The sequence below is a fragment of the Anser anser genome, assembly GCF_964211835.1.
Source record: "Anser anser genome assembly, chromosome: W".
Classification (NCBI taxonomy): Eukaryota; Metazoa; Chordata; class Aves; order Anseriformes; family Anatidae; genus Anser; species Anser anser.
Genome location: NC_139731.1, coordinates 8,714,704 through 8,735,005, shown reverse-complemented (window position 1 = coordinate 8,735,005; position 20,302 = coordinate 8,714,704). Strand labels below are relative to the sequence as shown.

Below are 20,302 nucleotides of genomic sequence, written 5' to 3'. Positions count from 1 at the left end.
GGGCTGGTATGTGCCATGTTTTGGATTTAGGAGAAAAATAAGGCTGATAGCACGCTGATGTTTTAGTTGTTGCAGAGCAGTGCTTACACTAAGCCAAGGACTTTTCAGCTTCTCATGCTGTCCTGCTAGCGAGGAGGCTGGGGGTGCACAAGAAGTTGGGAGGGGACAGACCCAGGACAGCTGACCCGAACTGGCCAAAGGGATAGTCCACAACATAATGACATCACACGGAACAATAAAAACTGGGAGGGCTGACCGGGGAAGCGGCCGCTGCTCGGGAATGGGATGGGCATCTATCAGTGGTTGGTGAGCAATTGCATTGTGTATCACTTGCTTTGTATGTATATATAATTATTATTATTTTACCTTCCTTTTCTGTCCTATTAAACTATCTTTATCTCAACCCACGAGTTCTACTTTTTTCCTCCGATTCTCTTCCCCATCCCACTGTGAGGGGGCGGGGTGAACGAACAACTGTGTGATACTTAGCTGTTTGCCGGGTTAAACCGCAACAGATTGGAAAGATAACTCCCTGGTCCCGAGAGAGGCTAAGCCCATCCCCCCTTCACCCTACCCTCAACTGAGCCACTCAATTGAATTATCCAGGGCAGGGGTAGAGCCTAACGAGCAGGCAGTACTAGCAAGGCAACCCAACTTCTCAAGTTACGGGTGGGCGAAAGAGGAGAGAAGAGAATATATCTGCCCTTTGTGCACAACCCCCAAAAAGCCCGCGCGCCTCGACAGCCAATAGGAAGCGTGGAGCCACGCGCGCCTTTAAATAGTCGCAAGAAGCCAATCCCCTCTCCCGGCGGTAGGGGACGACCACAAGGTGGAGTTTTCACGGACGCCATTTTTCCCCCCACAACTGAGATTGCTCTCGCTCTTCTTTACCGCTTTCTGTTGTCTCCGCCATTGTTGCTGCTTTTATTGTGGTTCCTGTCAGGCAGGTAATAACAACCTAGGCATGCCGCAGCGGTACGGGCTGAAGTGCGCCTATCTCCTCATGATACCCAGGCCTGTGTCGCTGTGGTCCACACGGAGGGTGGGGCCAAGTGGAGGCCACCATTCACCCTGACAGACAATTGTCTTACCTAATGGGGCCGCGGAGAGTCCTCAGCGATGGGGGGGGGGGGGGGGGGGGAAGGCGACTGGGTTAGTCGTCTGCGCAGTGCTGGTGGATGTGTGCGTGTTAGTGGTGAAGGTTGTTCATCTTTCACGTACGTGGTGGGCACAAATATGCGGGACTCGTGTAGGTAGCTGATGAAGGTGGGGAGGGGGTATTGCGCGTGCTAGGGAGAGGGGTGGCTGAGCGGAGTGGGGCTGTGATCGCTCACCTCAACGCTGCTATGTGACGCAACGATGTGGGAGGTCTAAGTCTCCGCCGAGCCTCGGAATTTTTGTCCGTTCCTGTAAGGAGAGAGACAAGGCAGTGCTATTTCCTTTTGGCAGGGCAGTGGATTTGGGTAGGCCTGGGGACTGCTGTATGAACAAGGAGGGAGTCGGGGGTTATGCTTCCTTAGGAAATAAGGAGTGGCTTGGGCTACCTGTGGACCCACAGGGATCCACCTATTCTGAGGGAAGGGCGAGAAAGGTGATCTCTATCGCTGCAGGCAGCCGCCGCGCTTCAGTGGCCTTGGTGTAGGCACAGTGGCCTAGCAGGCGCGGCTCCCGGAGTGCCTGTACGGTGGAGGCCGGCAGCGCTAGCGGGTGCGTGCTAAGGCCAGCGGAGCGGCTGTCGTCTTCCTACGCCTACCTTGGGTAGCTCTGTGCCTGGGGCAAATTGTTGGGGATTATGGTGGGCAGATGGGAAGAGGTGGGGAGGGCGTTCTCGACTGCGGCCTGTATGGAAGCGACTGTGCGAGATCGATTGGGGGGTGCTCTGCAGCGGGGGCGGCTTCCTTCGGGTGTGATCACGGCAGTGGTGGAGCTTTTCTCGTGGTGGAACTGCTACGCTCTGTCGGTCCCGCTTGGGTTCGGGCCTCTGGGCGCCTCCTTTGTGCATCTCCCTGGGCAGAATGGTAGAAGTCTTGTGACCGCGTGGTGATGGTTTATCGGGTTCTGGCTCCGCCTAGCACCGGCTAGACGCCATTACAGTGGCCGCCATTTCTGCTTATCGCCGCTCCTGGGGAGGTGGGATTCGGGCTGCGGGGGTTATGTAACGCCGCCTCTTCCCCCCGCCTGGGAGCAAGTTGGGCTCGTGAGCGTTCCATGGCGGCGGGCGGGCTGTGCGAAGGCGAACATTGGCCCGAACAGGCAGTAGAGCAGTCCATAGCGCGGTTCCCTCCCGGACTACAGAAGGGAGGGGGGAGGGTCCGGCAAGGCCGTCCCTCCCGGAGGGAGTGGGGTAGAGACGCACTGGCATCTTCCAGCTCTTTTCTCGTGTCTGTGGGCGATGGTGACGTCTTTCTCCTTTAGTAACCATTTTATCCTCTCGATATCTTAAAAATAAATAAATAAATTTACATTGGTCAATTTAATCCTGCAAACTCGATTTAGACAGCAGAGCACAGTAACTAGTTGAAAGCACGTTACCTTGAACAACATATTATGCTTATTCCCCTGCAGCCCTAAAATTTTTGTGATGGTTGGTGATGGAATAACCAGTGTCTGAAAGGGCTAGCTTATTTGAACCTGGTGAAATCCCCTCCTGGCTGTTTGGCAGCATTTGTTTGAGACTTGACTTTTTTTTCTTAAAGAAAGCAACACTTGTCCAGATAGTTAACATTAGGTGCCTGGAAATACTAGTATGTGCTGGGAAGGTGGTCTCAGCCCTGGTTGGTTGTAGAAGAGTGCATGTCTGCTGTTAACCTGCATAAACAGGGTAACTGTTACAAGGATGTTTTTAAGTGAAATGGATCGTTTTTTCTTTGTGGATATGTGAGTGTCAACTATTTGTTCAGGCCATGGAAATTGATAACTAAAATCCAGAGGGGGAAAAAATAGCATTTTTTGTTTGGCTGCACGAATGCCTTTTTAAAGAGAATATGTTGTCAAATTGTTCTGCATGGGCTTCTGATGTGTCTTACAAGTATTCTCATGTGGACTTAACAAAAATAAATCACAAATGAAGTACCTGTTTCACAAAATCAAAAGAGTTTAGCTACTTTGAGATTCTTGGTGCATGCTTGCAGAGTCTTGTACGTAACTGCAGTGTTTTTTTTTAAAAAGTATGTATTATAATATACTGACAATAGCAACTGAATACTTAATCACTTTAGATATCTGAAAATCATTATCAGTAAATGTGATTTCTTAAAACTAGCAAATGTCTGGAAACTGAGCAAGTCCAGAGTTGTTCAGTCTGAGTTTACAGACTTTAGTATTGTTTCTTTTCTTAGTGATGTGTTTGCCCTCGTTATGTTTTCCTTACTCATAAAGAAAAGCTTTGCACCAAAAAACTCAGGTCAAACCCCTGCTTTTGGTTGTAGTGGGAATCAGAGCTGTAAGTGAACAGAGCCATGGCTGATCTATGCTTTTTTCATAGGCTTTTGAAGCAGTAGGCTGTTGGGTTTTGATCCTGTCCAGAACGCTTGTATTTTGCTCTACAAACATATATAAAAACCAGTAAGTTCTAAAAGCAGGTATCTTTTTTTAGTTTTTCCTTTTAATACAATGTATGGTTTGGTTTGCTTTTTTACGAAATAGATGTACTAGTTTTTTTATTCTACAACAGGTTTTATTTGACCATCTAAGAATAAAAGGTAATGGAGACTGAACAGCAGGAAGAGACCTTTACCAACACAGAGACAAATGGTAATTTTGTAATGGGCTGTTTACTTATTTATTTTGGAGAAAGAGAAACTTCTTAAGTCTGTGTTTCCAGTTATTTTGGAATGTTTTAACTGTATTGAATATGTTTGTATCAGTAGTATTTTTGCGTTTAATCTTTTAAGTATTCAATATGGCTATACATAGTTTTTGTATCATGAAAGCATGGGGTTTCTTTAGGCATGGCATAAGTAACTAAAAGTTATAGCTAAAGAGTTGAAAACAGCTAAATATTCAGTAATCTTTGGACAGCATGATCACGTCAGACATCTATTACCATATTTTACATTTTATTTATTATATTGAACAAATGTGTGAATATATAAAAATGTGTAATACCTGAGTATTAGCTTTATGAAAAACTTTTTGGACTTGATTAGTGAAGAAGTTAGGGCATTAGCATTGAGTTGATTCATGCCAACTCTAAAATATTTTAAATACTGCTTTTCTATTGTTATACCAATATTTCAGTATTGGACAAACTGCTTCTAACTTTCTTCCTTTAAGATTTTCACAATTGTAAATTTTAAAAGAAATACTTGGTAGTTGATGCGGTACTGCTTTAAACAAAGTGCTGTAAATTTGTCACTAAGACTGAAATTCTCATTTCAACTGTAGTTCATAGATCTGGAATGGGTCTTCAGTAATTAATTCATATATAGTCTGATGAAGTAAAAACCTGTTTCTTTGAGTGTAGATGTTTGAAGTTAGCATTGGGCTAATAGGAAAAGAATGCTTCATTAGGAATATAGTGTATAAGCTTGATGTACGTACCATGGTATTGTGACTTAGAAAGTTAAATATGTTTGTGGTGTTCCCGGACCTGTCTATAGGCAAACGTCCTGCAGAAGATATGGAAGAAGAACAGGCCTTCAAAAGATCTCGGAATACAGATGAGATGGTTGAATTACGCATCCTGCTTCAAAGCAAAGTATGTTTTTTCAGTATTGCTGTGTTCATGTTTATAGCATTGCTTAAGACAGTGGTGTCACAGTGTATTTTGTGGTGTATGTTTAGTAAGAATGTGTGATTCATTTAATGTAACTTATTAGGAATATTTGTAAGTGTGCACAAATGATAGCAGAAGGCTATTGCAATGGAATTACCTTCAATACATTTTTTTCAAGGATAAGTTTTTTAATCTATGGGACTTATTTTGAATTAAAAAAAATTGAAAAATAGGGCAATAGAAATTATAAGCCATTTTTTCTTATGTTAAAGGGAATACCATTGTTTTGAGGGGAATGACTGTTCAGTAGACTTCAGAAAGCAAGCGGTTTAGAGAATGATCAGCTAATGACTGTAAATCAACCAAATGAGGCAAGGCGAGGACTTTGTCAGGATTTTAGTAATTCATTCAAACAGACTTAGTAAATCTGTATATATCAATAGGAAAAAAGATGAGAGTAATGCTTCAGGGATTGCAGTTGCTTCATTGGCTAGTATAAATTGTGACACTAAAGTTGCTATTTATGAAACTCCTCTAGTGTTTCCAGTCATTACAGATGTTTGCATAGTCTGAAGTAACTCAGTCTCTCGTGTTGGCTTGAGGGAATGTTACCTTAACTCTGCATGGCATTTATGATAGCACTCCATGCAACTTGCAAAATATTTGTGTGCTGTTAGCATTGTGTATGAACTGTTTTTTAAAAAAAAAATGGCAGGTTTTGCAACTACCCTTGATTACATGCCAGTTTATTCCTGTTGTTGATTTTTAGCAACTGGAGGTTAACAATTGTTTCTATTGGTTTTACGTTCTTCACACCATACTTGTGCGAGCTGTCTGAGTTAGGTAAATAATCATGCATTTGGAGTGTGAAAGTGAAATTTGTAAACGCTTCTTTTAAAAAATTTGAATAAAATAGGAAAATCACGAACTTGCATAAGATGCATAGAACACCATAAGGTATCTTTTTCAGTCGTACTCTAACTATGAGATGATTTTAATTACAAACTTAAAGATTTAAGCAGTTCTGCTTGTGTTAAAACAATATTACTTGCAAAATTTGAATATTTTTCTTTCCTAAGTTCAGTCATCAGGGCTGTTCTCATGCATGCACACAAACTGTCAGTATGTTTCAATTTAATTTGAATTTATCAAAAGCAAAACAAGCCCTATCCCACAGGGTAATGCAGGAATAGATGCACTGTTGTTAGTGTTGGTTCAAAAACATACCCTATGCAGTACTGGCATAACATAATTTCTGAAAACTACTTTCCAGAATGCTGGAGCAGTGATTGGAAAAGGTGGCAAAAATATTAAGGCACTTCGTACAGACGTGAGTATGTATGAGTTTGAATTAATTTAGCACCAATTCTTTCAGAGCACTACACTGAAAACTTGATTATTTGCATTTTTAGAAATTGAGCTCTAGTCATCGATAGGCTAATTATAAGCTGTTTGAATGTTAGAGGAGATAACAAGCTCTTTGGTTTGCATTGTCATTAAAACCCAGCTTGAGTCATGTGGGAAGAGAGGTTTATATTAAACTCTGCTTTCAGTCAGGTTTCCTCTAAGTTATGCATTTCAAGTGAATTAATCATAATTTCCAGTTAAAGATGTTAAAACCCTTAACTTTACCTTTTCCATGTGCGAATAAATTGTAAAACTATGGAAAACCATTGCAGGTGGCTGGCTTAACCCAATGATAGAGGAATGCTTTAACTTACTTTGGGGAGGGGGAAAAAGTAATGGTCCATCTGTTCTTATTTTAACAGCTTGGATGTGAAGCACAAAAACATGAATGTTAAAGTTGCATGATTTAAATATGGGAATAAGATAGTAAAGAAACACTTCATACTGTTTGAAGCATTTTTAAATGGTCATGACTTATTTACCTATTCACATTTTATAGTGGGGTGATTTGTGACTAAATATATGTTTAGTGTTAATGTATTTATAAGACTTGGCAATGTTTCTTGAATTCTGTTTATGCTCCTGTACTTAGCATAAGCTACAATTCCAGCAATTTTTTTCAAGCAAGACTGTGTTCAACACAATATTTGGTAATATATCATTGCAGAATCAGTTTCAACTAAGTTCATGACCTATAGCAACGAGAATTGAGGATTAAGTTGAAGTGGTCAGGCATTATACACACACTCAGTAACTTTAGCAGCTGGTGTTCTTATTTCTTTGCTTCAAAGTAGATAATTACATCAAATAAGTCAAGATAGCATTTCAGACCAATCTAAGTTAACTTTCCCCATTTGCCCATGGTTTTAGTAATATGGAGCTCAAGTTTTGTCTACCCTCATGAGCCAGCCTGCTACTGAAACCTTATATGTAAAAAGTAGTTTAGTCAGGTAAGATAGCTCATTAAGATCCATGCTGTTAAGCTGCAGTCAGTGTAGCAATCCGTTATTGTGTTAGTCTTCAGAACAACTTAAATTTGTTTCATTAATTGAGAATAAGTATAGTTTGTATTAAATTAAAATGTATTGCTTTTCCCCCTTTTCCCTCTCCTTGTTTTTTTGGCCATATATCTCCGTTGCCCATGTACTGGATCGTCTTGCCCCTGCGTTGCCCACCATGACATTGGCCCATCCGCCCCTGAACGCCCATGTGAAAACCCTGGTTGGCTATGCCCAAAAATGTGCTCGTTGCCAAACGGGTACTATACTTGACAACTCCTGATTGAATACCCGTGCCCAATGCCAACGTCCACGAACGCCAATGACCAATGCAGTACAATGCAAGTGTTTCAGTCCCAGACAGCAGTGGCCCTGAGCGGTATGTCCCAACAGTTTATGCCTCACTGCCTGATTAGAAAGAGAGAAATGTATTTTATTACTTGCCTTTTATATAATTAAATAGTATCCCCTTAGAGATGGTGTATTGTTTTCAAGCTTTCTGTCTTATTTTCCCCATTAAGTCTTTTTGTCACTGAACTTTTACATGAGTTGCCCACCCAAGCAATATACTAATTTTATTTTGATGGAAGGAGCATAGTTTCAAGTGTTGCATAATCACTGCATTATAAATCAAAATGCTTCAAGAGTCTCTTGCTCTGTCTTTGTGGCCTACCTTGCTCCCCCCAACATTGTCTGTTTATAATTACTTACAATGAAATGCTAACTCCGGTTCACTTTTCTTCAATTCTCGTTTGTGTTACATTTTTGTTTGTTTTGGTTTTGTCTTTTATTTGTATTTCTATTCTTGCAGAGCTCATTAGTAATCTAACTTCTAACTGGTCTCACAACCTCACTCCAGATATAACATTGACCACTTGCACATCCACACTTTTTCTACAAGAAGGTGTGCCAGTTTTAACAATGTAATAGCGAGGGTAACCTAAATTAGTGGTGGTGGGGAACATGAGCGTTCACTTTTACTTCTAAGTTCTGCGGGGATTTCTTGCCTGCTTAATTTGAGTCCTGCCAAAAGTTTTCACTTGCTCATTCTCACTTACTCTAAGACCTACCTACTCTTAAATTTATTATGCATATATATTGGGCATAAACCAAAATGCTTGTGCTGTAAATTCAGTGAACAGGTTTACTTTAAATGGGAAATATTAATTGTATGTTCTTCTGTGTAGTCAGTCTTTTTAGTTTTGTATAATTATGAGTATGAAACTTATGTCTACTACTTGTTTTTACACACTCTCCATATTTTCTAACACTGGCTTCTGACAGCATCTTGAGTATAAGTGCAGATACAGAAACAATTGGAGAAATCTTGAAGAAGATTATCCCTACTTTAGAAGAGGTATGTCTCTTAAATTTGTTTCTTCTTCATAGGTATAAGTTTAGATTTTAAAACAATATGATTCTAGATAATTGTGCTAGTTTTTATTAAATTAAAATTTAAAAAGCCTTTTTTTGAGAGGAGATCTATAGCTCTCAAGCTATGTTGGCTTTTTTTGTAGAGGACAGTCTCTTACAAAATTAATATTTAGAACAGCCTCCTCCCCTTCAAAACACCTGTCTCCTGATTTGTTTAGCCCCTAGTTTCAAGTAGTTGTATTGTAATTTCCATCCTGCCTTGGCTTTGTAAGTGTGTCGTGCTGTTTGATAGATATCTTAAAATTTTATAAAAGTGTAATAAAAAACATAAAGTGATGTCAAATAAGTCTTCCTCATCCACTTTCCTTATTCTGCTTTGCCTCAACATAGGTGTGATTCTATCATAGCAAATACAACATCACAGTTGAGCAACAAATTAAGTCATATGGTATTTGTAGGAGAAAACCAAAAAATATGTATTTTTGTCGTTATTTTCCCCCATGACTAATATTTTATTCTTTCCTTGTATGTGTCTTTCTTACAGTATCAACACTACAAAGGTAGCGACTTTGACTGTGAATTAAGACTTCTAATTCACCAAAGTCTGGCAGGAGGAATCATTGGTGTCAAGGGTGCTAAAATCAAAGAACTCAGAGAGGTACTGTTATCTATTCTTTTCAGATTCTGTTTTTATTCTAAAAACAAAATAGTGTTTTATGCTCATAAACAGAGAAAGTATCTTTTGTGCAGTAATTCATTCAAACGCATTCAATACGTGATTTCTGTGTTCCAAGATCAATCTGGGTAACTTCTGGAAATTTCTTGCAAACCATCAGAAATGAAGTAGCTGTTGGTGATAGAGCATAGGACTTCTTATCAAGCTTTTAGGCATGTTAGCAGTAGAGTAACCTTTATAAATAAAGAATATTTTAAAGTAAAAATAGCATTCATCACTCCTTTCTGGAATGAATTGTTGGATAGACTATATTTATTGGTGGTGTTGGACATGCAAAATGGCTTATTGTAGATGCATCTCCACAAAAAAAATTATGTTGTTTGAGTATTACTATAAAAGGACAGTATGAGGTGTGGTTTAAGTTCTACTTCCTTGAAGACTGCTACTTCCTTTGTGAAGGACCATACCTTGTGAAGGAATGGGGCTTTGTTCTAAAAAGCTAGTGGTCCCTATGAACCTAGAGAATTGTTTTCTGTCCTTTCCTGGCATTGTGTCAAAGGCAATTCCAGGTCAGTTCAATAGTAAGCTGCTATCTGTTTGTGTGGATTGAGGACAGCAAGATAACTAGACGTAATCCTGGCAACAACGCTGTCTGGTGTCCAAAGCATGTTTTTGTTTTGATGGTTATTATAACCTGTAAGCTTACAATAGATATATGGTCATTTTGCTAATATTCAATTAAATGACTGTGTGGATGAGCTATAATTGAAAGATTTAAACTGTTTTCCTCTTCACTAGAATTTCATACAAAATGTCGTCATTGCAGGTCTTAAAAAAAAAAAATAATAAAATATATCATAGAATGGCTTGGGTTGGAAGGGACCTTAAAGATCATGTAACTCCAACCCCAATGCCACAGAGAGGGATGCCATCCACTAGATCAGGCTGGCCGAGGCCCCATCAAGCCTGGTCTTGAACATCTCCAGGAATGGGGCATCTACTACTTCTCTGGGCAACCTGTTCCAGTGCCTCACTACCCTTACAGTGAAGAATTTCCTCCTAATGTCTCTTTTAGTTTAAGACCATTCCCTCTTGTCTCCTATCATTATCTACCCGAGTAAAGAGTCCTTCTCAATCTTTTTTATAAGATCCATTTAAGTATTGAAAGGCTGCAATGAGGTCTCCCTGAAGCCGCCTCTTCTCCAGGCTGAACATCTCCAGCTGTCAACCCAAAGATTAATATTCTAAGATTAAATTTGTTGTAAGAACTTGGAAGCAAGCATGCACTTAATTACTGGAAATCTAATATTCTGGTTTGAGTCTTTCTTTAAAACTGTTTTAGTGTCTTACCCATTTTTTCAATAGGTTCATAAAATTGTTCAAAATGCTTCCATTTGAAGATTTTTTCTTCTCTTCAACAGAATACTCAGACCACCATTAAGCTCTTCCAAGAGTGTTGTCCTCATTCCACTGATAGAGTGGTGCTTATTGGTGGAAAACCTGATAGGGTTGTGGAATGTATCAAGATTATCTTGGATCTTATTTCTGAGGTGATGTTTTGTTTTATTCTTACACTGGTATTCATGAAAGTTAGGATGGAAAACTATCTTCCCATTTATTTTGAGTTCAGTACCTTTTTTCCATTAGTAAAGAAAGTGTTGGACTGTTAGCACAGTTGGAAATTATTCCTGTTTTTTAGACTTAGGGTGTATCTTATGGGAGAAAGAAGCAATTTTGATACCAATGGACTATTTGTCATGATTTGCATATTATTAAAAGAAATTTTAATTTGGGGAGGAAGGGAGACAAATGTATGTGCTACCTATCGTTAACAGCAATTTCTCTGCCTTTCTCTTCAGCATTGTGCAATCAACAATACATTCAGAATGTATAAATGTAACAGTCAGTGCTAACTGGTGTGTGTGTTTGTCTTAGTCTCCAATTAAAGGACGGGCCCAGCCTTATGATCCCAATTTCTATGATGAAACATATGACTACGGTGGCTTCACAATGATGTTTGATGATAGAAGGGGGCGTCCAGTTGGCTTTCCAATGCGTGGAAGAGGAGGCTTTGATCGAATGCCTCCTGGTCGTGGTGGACGACCTATGCCTCCATCAAGAAGAGACTATGATGATATGAGCCCTCGCAGAGGACCTCCACCACCTCCACCAGGTCGTGGTGGCAGAGGTGGCAGCAGAGCTCGTAATCTTCCTCTTCCTCCTCCACCACCTCCTCGTGGCGGGTGAGTTGTATAAATACATTCTAAAAAACTCAGGTTGAGTACAATTTGCTGAATTATGTTAATGTTTCCAGGAATTGTTTCACACTTCCATGTTGGTAATGACTATGTAGGATTTAGTATATTGCACTAAAATTTTTTTTATTTATTAAGCATTTGGATTGAATTATTTTCCTAATAGAGCAGTCTATCAGGACTGTAGTTGGTATTTCTATAACTTTAGTTTGTCATTTGGAACTTGGCTAAAGCAGTGAAACTGAGTTGTGTGCAAATAATGAAAATGAAGATTTGAGAATGTTATAACTCATGTAATAAACTAGTTTATGTGCCTCTGCTTTTCTCATTTTAGAGATCTTATGTCTTATGACAGAAGGGGTAGACCTGGAGACCGTTATGATGGAATGGTAGGAGTTTAAAATTAATATTGTTCTGTGAAGTGTAAATAGTTAACACTATCTGAAGAAACTGTTCTTGAATCCATAAATGTAAGTGTGGAGCTGTGAGAAACAATCTGTAGCCAATAACACAGGCTCAGGTGAGGATCTCAGTGAAGTAACTTTATTTGTGATTGCAATGGTGGGTGTCCCGCAAGCATGAGCACACAGCGGAAGTGTATTGTAGCCCTATATCCTCTATTACCCAATGCTTGATTCCTCCAATTTCCTCATTGGCTGAGTACTATAGGTACGCAACCTACCTGACACTTGTTACTATGTCCTGTATATACAGCTCTATTTGACCAACCTTTAATTTTTTTTTTGAGCTGGAGGGGCCTGTGATTTCTTAGCTTCTTGTTTTTGCTGATTCTGTAACTGCTTGTCTCACTTTCCTTAGCTATTCTTTTTTGGGGGGGGGACATGACAGTGGGATCTTCTACTCTCCCCTTATCTGCTTAACATACCCCCCACTGTTATGCCTGTGCAATCACTTTTGAATATGCAAGGTTAGTGGAATTTTCCACTGCAAAAACACGACTTTAATTTTTACAGGGCATGCATACTTCTGAAACTTTGTTATTAACTAAATGTTTTGTCTATACAAATGGTCCCTCCAGAATAAGTTTTGGAGTGTGAGGGGTATCTTGCGTGATCTGCTGACTGCTTGTTTATTTTTCATGTTTTTTTGTTTGCTTTTTGTTTTCCTACCTATTGTTAACAGTGGTATAGAAAGTCAGTAGAGCACAGTCCCTGCAGGTTTTATTACACTAACCTTTTAGATTTTTTTTATTGGGATGTCAGAAATAGGAATTGTAGGCTGTAATTCAGAACAGGAAATGTCAGAAAAATGTTCTTAATGTTTGTATGAATCAGACTTTTGTTAACAGATTTTAACACGTCTGTTGGGAAATATAAATAATATTTATAAAGGGCTCTAGTTGGTCTGGCAGATGATTGCTTTTTCAAATCACTTTGTCAACCTGCCGATTTCTATATCGGAGGGGGAAAAGTCTACTGTAATTTCAAATGCTTGGGAGCCAGGACTACTGCTAAGTTGAATTTTAAATCAAATTGGATATGTTTGGCACCTTCTTAAGATAAGTTTCTTAATTTTTTGTTTTCCTTCATTTAAATGAATGGAATAGAGCCTATTTCACGTCTCCTCTCCACTCCTACCTAAAGGTGCTTTTTAAGCATTGCCTCCTCCTGGGAGGAAGAGGCAGTTACTTCCAGTAATACAAACTGGAAGTATGTATTACAAGAACGTCAAAATTGGGGCACCAGAAGCCTATCAAAAATATTTGTCAGTACTTAGAATAGTTCAGTTGGAAGGGACCATCAGAAATCATCTAGTCCAACTGACTGACCTCTTCAGGGCTAGTGAAAAGTTAAAAGCATGTTATTGAATGCATTGTCCAAATGTCTCTTGAACACTGATAAGAATGGGGCATCAACCGCTTCTCTAGTGTTTGACCACCCTCAAATAAGGTGGGTAAGCATATATAAAGTCATTTAATCCCCCCCAGTCACTTCTTACCTTTTCCTAAATTATTTCCTAATTCCTAAAGTATTTTTAAATTGGAATTAATTGAGAAGTAAATCAGAACGTATTTCTTTAAAAGTGATCTATATGTTCAGACATCTAATCCGGTTTTGTTCACTCAAATGATTCCTACTTCTTGATTTTTATTTTTTAAAATGTTTTAGATATGTATGTGTTACATACATGTTTGTGTAAGCGTTTCAATAAAGGTACATATGCTTACAAAAAAAATGGAGGTACGTCATGTTTAAGAGATTTGACATTAAGGAACATATGGAAAAATTGGTGAAGAGGTTGACAATCCTCATTTATCTATATAAATACCAAAAGAAACTAATGGCATTTCACTTTTTTTCTGGGCCAATCCTTTAAAAGTGAGGGAAAGGTAGAATAATTTGCCATTGGTTAAGATTTACATCTAAATGACAATACATATGCAAAAGTAAATAAATTCCTGTTAATGCTATGTTCTTTGTCTTCTCCAGCCAGTGTTTCATTTGGTTTCTATTTAATTCCTATTGGTTAAAAGTAATAGCTAGCACAAATGAGTCTGTAGAGAAGAAAATTGTGTAACATAGCAATACATGTATATGTGTGTGTGTATATATGTGTATGTTGTGTGTATATATACAATTATACATGTTACGTGTAATTATGTATATGACATACTGCACCTAATACTTGCACAAATGTTTGTTTTAATCTGCTGTTCATTTAAACTAAATTCTATACATTCTCATAATTTTGCTGATTGCTATTTTTTCAGCATTTGTTGTAAAATTCTCACATAAATGCTATATATCACTGATATCGGCAATTACATTTCTTTAAGTTAAGTAGCAGTAGATTGTTAGTTTAGTTAGTGGCTATATGAGATACATGGAAATGAATTAAAATATTAGAAGCCATGTCCTTCCTACTTGACCTGCTATTGACATATCAATGACAGTTAATTGTTTTAGTCTTATTAAATGCTTTTTGAAATGCATGAGATGAATAGAAGGTTTTGGTATTTGAGAGTAACATCTTGTAGTATATAGTACAGCTGTAACACTCAAGTGTTTTTAAAGCAAACAAAAAATGTTCAAAGTAGTTTTACTCTCCCCTTAGGTGTCTGACATTTTGTAAGAGCAAAATCTGTTTACACCACAAAAACAGGGAAGAAACAAGTGTGACCAGTTACAGTTCCCTTTTAGCGAAAGAAAAACTGAGTGAGTTTTGTAACTGGTCTGTATCATGTATTTTTGAATCTTTGTAGTAAAGTGGTTCATAAAAATGTTTCTCTATCAGTATGTATGTATTTGCTTGCAAAGTTACTCGTAAGCCTCTATGACATGGACTTAATTTGGAATAATTTATTCTTTTCCTTCTGTCTGGAAGATGATGCAGTGTCATGTGGATGCCTGTGAGGACATGCAGCCACCAGAGCTGGTGAGTGCATTTGTGCTTTTGACTGGTTTAATAGTTGATTTTTTTGAGAAAACCAATTAAATAAAGTGGTTAAGTGATAACTGCGATTTCTTGAGTGTGAATGTAGTCAGTGGCAGCTTGCCCATATTGAAAATCTCTAAAGCTGTCTTTCTAACAGGTTATTGGCAGTTTGTTCTTAACAATTTGTTCTGTACAGTCAGTGTTCCACAATAGAAGTGTGCAGCAGCACAGTCAAAAGAGCTTTTCTGTTGTGTTGCTGCTTTGTACCCTATTTTAGTGTGTTAAATTCTAGCTTTCACTGTAACTCCTGCTTTTTAACACCCTGTAAATGCATGTATTTAGGGATATGTTGTGTGTTAACTGTTTTTTGTTTTTTTCTGTTTCAAACAAGGAATAGTTCTTTGTTTAATAGTTTATCCACAACTATAGGCATTATCTATCTGTACATCTTAAAATTACATTTGATTTGTGTTTATCAAACAACTTCTTGCTCTCAGGGGCTTTAGAAGGGGTTTTGGAAAGGAGAGTTCAAAAGGGGGGTCAGTAAGTGTTTATGCTGTCTAGAAGATGGTGGTGCTGTCAAATATTAAATGTTAGTTCCTAGCTTACATAAACACTGCAGATGGAATTGCTCATCTGTCAAATTCATTTGCTGTTCTGTAGTCTGGAGAGGAAAGGAGAGGCAGAAAGGATTAGTCATTAAAACGACTTAACCCAAAGAAGGGGGTTCCCTGTGCAAAATATCAGCAGAAATAGGGGTGGTGGGGAGAGGAAATATGCAGCTCTGATCAGCCTCAGAAAGGTGTCCTTCGTTCTTTTCTGTATTTTTTTCTATTTTGCATTCCCCTACAAGCTCTTTTATGCTTTATTATGATTCGTATTGCTAAGCAACATGATTAGACAACATAAGTTGCTTAGAAACAGTTGTTCAGATGAACAGTTTTTTTCTGAATGCTTACATTTTGATGTAGCTCCAAAAAGGTAGTAAGTAAATAACTTTGTTTGGGTGTTGTCTTTTTTTTCCTGAAGTTGTAATGCAAGAACTCTTTCTAAACAAGTAATTCACACAAGTTTCCTACATTTCTGTAGTTCAGTGATATAAGTTGAATTCTAGAGAAGCATGCATATCTGTACTCTGCTTTTACAGGAAGATATTAAAATAGAGGTTTGTGCATTTAGAAAGCATTTGGTCAAATAAGCATTTGATATCAAGTACCAGTCTACAAATTCTCAAAAATAAAAGCAGTCAGGAGTGCTGCATTGCAATGATTTGGATTTGGTATATAGTAGTTTTAGCAGAACAGAAGTAGTTAGTGTCATGACTGTCCTTTCTAATAACCAAAAGATTGTAGCATAGTCTGAATGGAGGGACCAATTATAAAGCTATTCTAGAGTTGACTTGTTTTTTCTTCAAGATGTAGATGGAATAGGATGGTTGACAGTTATCAGGTAAACTTGTCACAAATGGAGATTTTCATTTCTCCTGAGCTCCTTAGCTGACAGGGTAAGCTTAAGATGTTCTCATGAGATATCCTTCTCTCTTCTTCCTACCCCCCCCTTTTGTTTCTGGTCTGCCCTCTTCCCCAGTTTGTCTTCAATGATATTTAGATTAAAGATGTAGGTTAGGATTTTTGCATAAAATAGGCTCAAAGTTAACGGTATAAAACTTAAGATGAAAGCATATTAATGAAGTATGGTTATTTGCTATTTAAGGGTTTGCTTTCTCTTTTTTTTCACAGTTTGAGGGTGGCTCTGGATATGGTAAGTTTTTATAGAGAACTTTAACATGCACTTCATTATTTAGTCAGTAAAAGGCTTGATGCATTTGTTTAAATTAGACTACTCTTATGCAGGGGGCCGTGGTTCATATGGAGATCTTGGCGGACCCATCATCACAACACAAGTAACAATTCCAAAAGATGTGAGTGAAGTTGACTTGCTTTCCACTTGTGTGTTTTTTTTTAAGTCACAGCCTTTTCTCAGACTAAGTAAGTCAGAAGTATTTGGGATCCTTGATGAGTACTTGTTAATATAAAGCAACTGTTCCTAAATCACCAAAAGCCTATTCTTAAGGATGTTTGTTTTATCTTCACTTCAGAGATGCACTGAACTATTTTGACTTATGGATAGCCAGTAATAGAGACAGTCTACATAACTTGTTTTTGCAAACAGATATCTGGTTCTTCCAACTTTCTCACCTGTGTTTATATAATAAATGTTGCAGAGGATGTCTTCAGGCTGTAAAAAAAAAAAAAGTAAGCTTCTATTGCAACTCTTAAAACTAAATTGATGGAAGCTACTCAAATAATAGTACTGTGTTTTTGCAGAGAAATTTAGACAAAGAAATGAATGCTTTTTGTCTCCTAGTTGGCAGGATCTATTATTGGAAAGGGAGGCCAGAGAATCAAACAAATACGTCATGAGTCAGGAGCTTCAATCAAAATTGATGAACCACTAGAAGGTTCAGAAGATCGAATAATAACTATTACAGGAACACAGGACCAGATACAAAATGCACAGTATTTACTGCAAAACAGGCAAGTTGAAGCTTAATGCTGTCCTTACTGTCAATTTTATGATGACTTACATCCTACTGCTCTAAAGCTCTTCTTCTGTGCTATAGTTTTTGGAAGGGCAGGATTTAAATAACTAAACTTTTTTCTAGTGGTAGTTTTGCCTTTCTTTTCTGTTCTTCTAACTAAAATGAAGACTCCCTCAAAACTAATATTGATGGAAAATTCCTTAACCAAGCACTCATTTAATTTCTCTGGTGGAAATTGCTGCAAAAAAAAAAGCCTACTTGTAATAAATTGTATACAACCTGTAGAAAACACAGAAGGCTTCAGTGGACATTGGTCTAGTTCTGTGTGGAAGACTAGTGATTTTGTTGTTTTTAGATAACTAAACTGACAACAAATCACAGTCTACCATATGGCACAGACTATGCCTCTACAGGACAAGTTGAAATTAATTGGTGCTGTTATGCAGCATTTCACACCTTATTAGCATTACTTTGTCTTCTCTGGCAAATATTAACAGCTTCAGATTTAATTTGCTTAATCTTGCTTTATTAACATGTTGGTTATCATAGCATTTATTAATGTTCAACTTGAATGTTTGGCTTTAGATTAGTATTTAAATGTGTTTAATCATAGACCTATAATTATTAGTCATTAATCTTATTAAATTGTTTACTTCAAAATGCATTACAAGTTTGTAGTTTAATCTTTAAGAATATCATTGTGAATATCAATGCAAGATGTATGGTCCATCATTCTAATACATGCTTTTTTCTTTTTCTTTTATAGTGTGAAGCAGTATGCAGATGTTGAAGGATTCTAATGCAAGATTATTTTTTCTTTTTTATAGTGTGAAGCAGTATTCTGGAAAGTTTTTCTAAGACTATTGAAGAACTGAAGGAGTCCTGCACCTTTTTAAATTTTTTTTTTAAATACCTGCTTCTGTTTAAAAAGCCAACATTCCTCTGCTTCATAGGTGTTCTGCATTTGAGGTGTAATGGAATCTGCTGTTCACCAAATATGTTTTAGTTCCTTGCAAATATTTGGGGGGAGGGAAAGGGCACATGAGATTAACTTTGAAATTTTGAAACAGCAGCAGAGTGGATTTTTTTGTTCATTGTTGGTGGTAAAATGTAAAGCTCTTTTCTGTAACTGTTGTGAATGCCCTGCTTTATGTAGACTACTTTGTTTTGGTTGTTTTTGAAGGGGGGAGAAGACTGGTAGTCAACATGTCCCTGGCATCCTTTTGAGAGCAGTGTGCAGAATGTAATGCTCTTTTGTAAGAAATGTTTTTTAAATAAATTTAGTGAACCTATTCTTGGTGGACATTTTTATGTACATAATGTAATACCTAAAATGGATGCACTCTTCCACCCACCCCCCAGAGAATGCATAAATGATAGTTGCTTTTAAGCTTTTTCTTCTGTTTCTTTGATATAGATAAAGTTGCATGTTTTGTTTCATTCAAATTAAAGAAACTGAAAACAGTGGTTCATCTTTATTATTTGGGAGAAAAGTGCAAAAATATTCATGCAGGCATTGTGTAAAATCTGCCTTTTTTGAGTGTTTAGCCCTGTGTACAGTACATATTTTAAAATGTTGGTGACAGTATAAGTTTGTGATGCCACTGAGTTAAGTGGGTTAAATACATCTGGTTCTAGACAGTTTTCTTAATGCAAATAAGTGTTAGAAATGGTGGTTGGTGTACCATTAATGAATGAATCATAGTTGTTTTCAGAACTTTAATCTGTGTGAGGTGTAGAAACTCTTACGAATTGGCAGTATCTAACTTTTCCATTGTTTACAGAACTTGTTTGGTTTCCCTGTTGTATGTTGAATTCCATAGGAAGTACTTGTGAGGAATTAAAAAAAAAAAAAAACCTCTGGGTATTTCATGTAATATCTTGACATTTTTATTTATAGCTTACAAGTTTTGGTTTCACTTCCTAAATAAAAACTTTTAAAAATGCATAAGAACTTGGTAAATATGAATGCGATGCATCCAGTCTGAGTGGATTCTTTCCCTTGGAGAAGGGGGTATGTGGTTCTAGAACTTACTGCTTTTTGAACTATGTGGGGTAATTGCTGTGATAACAAGGAGCTACGCTTAAAATTTAATGGGAAAGAGCAAGGAGGTAAGAGGTGACCTCCTTAGCAGAGCTCTAATCAATCATAGGAAAAACAAACTCACCCCTTTTGTCTAGGGGAATGAGTGTGACAGTTTTTCCAGTAAATATGCGTGTAGGAATTGGCATTTCCATTGGAAAGGATGAACATAAGTTATATGGAGAAATCAACCTAAGAAAAAGGTGTCAGGCAATGTAAAGGAATTGAGGTACAGGATTTTCTCTATATACTTTCAAATTGTTTATGTGGAGGTTGTTGGTGTGTTTTTTTTATTTTAAATAGATTGGGGGGAGGGAAGCTGCATGAATGTCAACATATTCTGGTTTTCCTTAATGATTGGCATCTTTTGAGAAGCTAGCCTAGTCTAATGAAGTTGAGCGCTGCTCTAGCTTCGGTAGGTATTTTTAAGGTTTCATTCGAACCAACCATGTATGATTTGAGATGAGCTTAAGGCTTTCCTGTTGTAAAAGGACCTGTAAGTTTTGGGTTCTTTTTACAGCTGGAGCTTGTTGGTGGGTTTTATTTCTCTGCTTCTTTCCTCCCCACCTGTTTCCCTTGCTAACCTGATGATGAAAACTAACCTGATGGTAAAAAGCTGCCTTTCTCCTGAGGAGTACTGTGCCAGAGTTCTGTTAGGGGAGGAGTGTGGGGGAGTACTCATAGTACTTACACTTGTACTTCAAAAGTAGTTTAGTAATACAGATTGTTTAGAAAAAACAAAAAGCAACCATTTATAGAGGCCTTTTTTAAAGGCTGACTTCTGCATAGAGACTGCTGGCTTTAAAATGTAGCACTCATGGCATGGGTTCTGCAGCAGCTTTCACTGCTAGGTG

General features: G+C 37.9%; 1 protein-coding gene across 24 annotated transcripts; it reads left to right on the top strand.

Moving 5' to 3' along the window:
- The first annotated feature begins 227 nt into the window (after positions 1–227).
- On the top strand, positions 228–19,316 carry LOC310888741 (heterogeneous nuclear ribonucleoprotein K). Of its 24 annotated transcripts, none has more exons than XM_083815749.1 (16): positions 239–306; positions 3,485–3,564; positions 3,674–3,753; positions 4,602–4,699; positions 5,991–6,047; positions 7,458–7,501; positions 8,407–8,479; positions 9,041–9,154; positions 10,594–10,722; positions 11,108–11,415; positions 11,762–11,816; positions 14,773–14,823; positions 16,563–16,584; positions 16,662–16,744; positions 17,191–17,360; positions 18,132–19,316. In XM_083815749.1, the coding sequence occupies exons 3-16, from the start codon at positions 3,705–3,707 to the stop codon at positions 18,163–18,165; spliced, it is 1,287 nt and encodes a 428-aa protein (XP_083671875.1). In that variant the 5' UTR covers positions 239–306; positions 3,485–3,564; positions 3,674–3,704; the 3' UTR covers positions 18,166–19,316. The 24 variants fall into 24 exon arrangements, 15 of the variants coding, with proteins under 15 accessions (XP_083671878.1, XP_083671875.1, XP_083671873.1 ...); XM_083815756.1 differs by lacking the exon at positions 239–306 and adding an exon at positions 791–947 and having other exon boundaries at positions 18,193–19,316; XM_083815742.1 differs by lacking the exon at positions 239–306 and adding an exon at positions 791–947.
- The last annotated feature ends 986 nt before the right edge of the window (positions 19,317–20,302 follow it).

Coding starts and splice junctions, on each gene's coding strand:
- LOC310888741 (XM_083815752.1), top strand. CDS start 3,705: ATGGAGACTGAACAGCAGGAAGAGACCTTTACCAACACAGAGACAAAT. Junction 6,048..7,457: donor TTAAGGCACTTCGTACAGAC/GTGAGTATGTAT, acceptor TGACCAATGCAG/TACAATGCAAGTGTTTCAGT. Junction 17,361..18,131: donor CAGTATTTACTGCAAAACAG/GCAAGTTGAAGC, acceptor TTTCTTTTATAG/TGTGAAGCAGTATGCAGATG.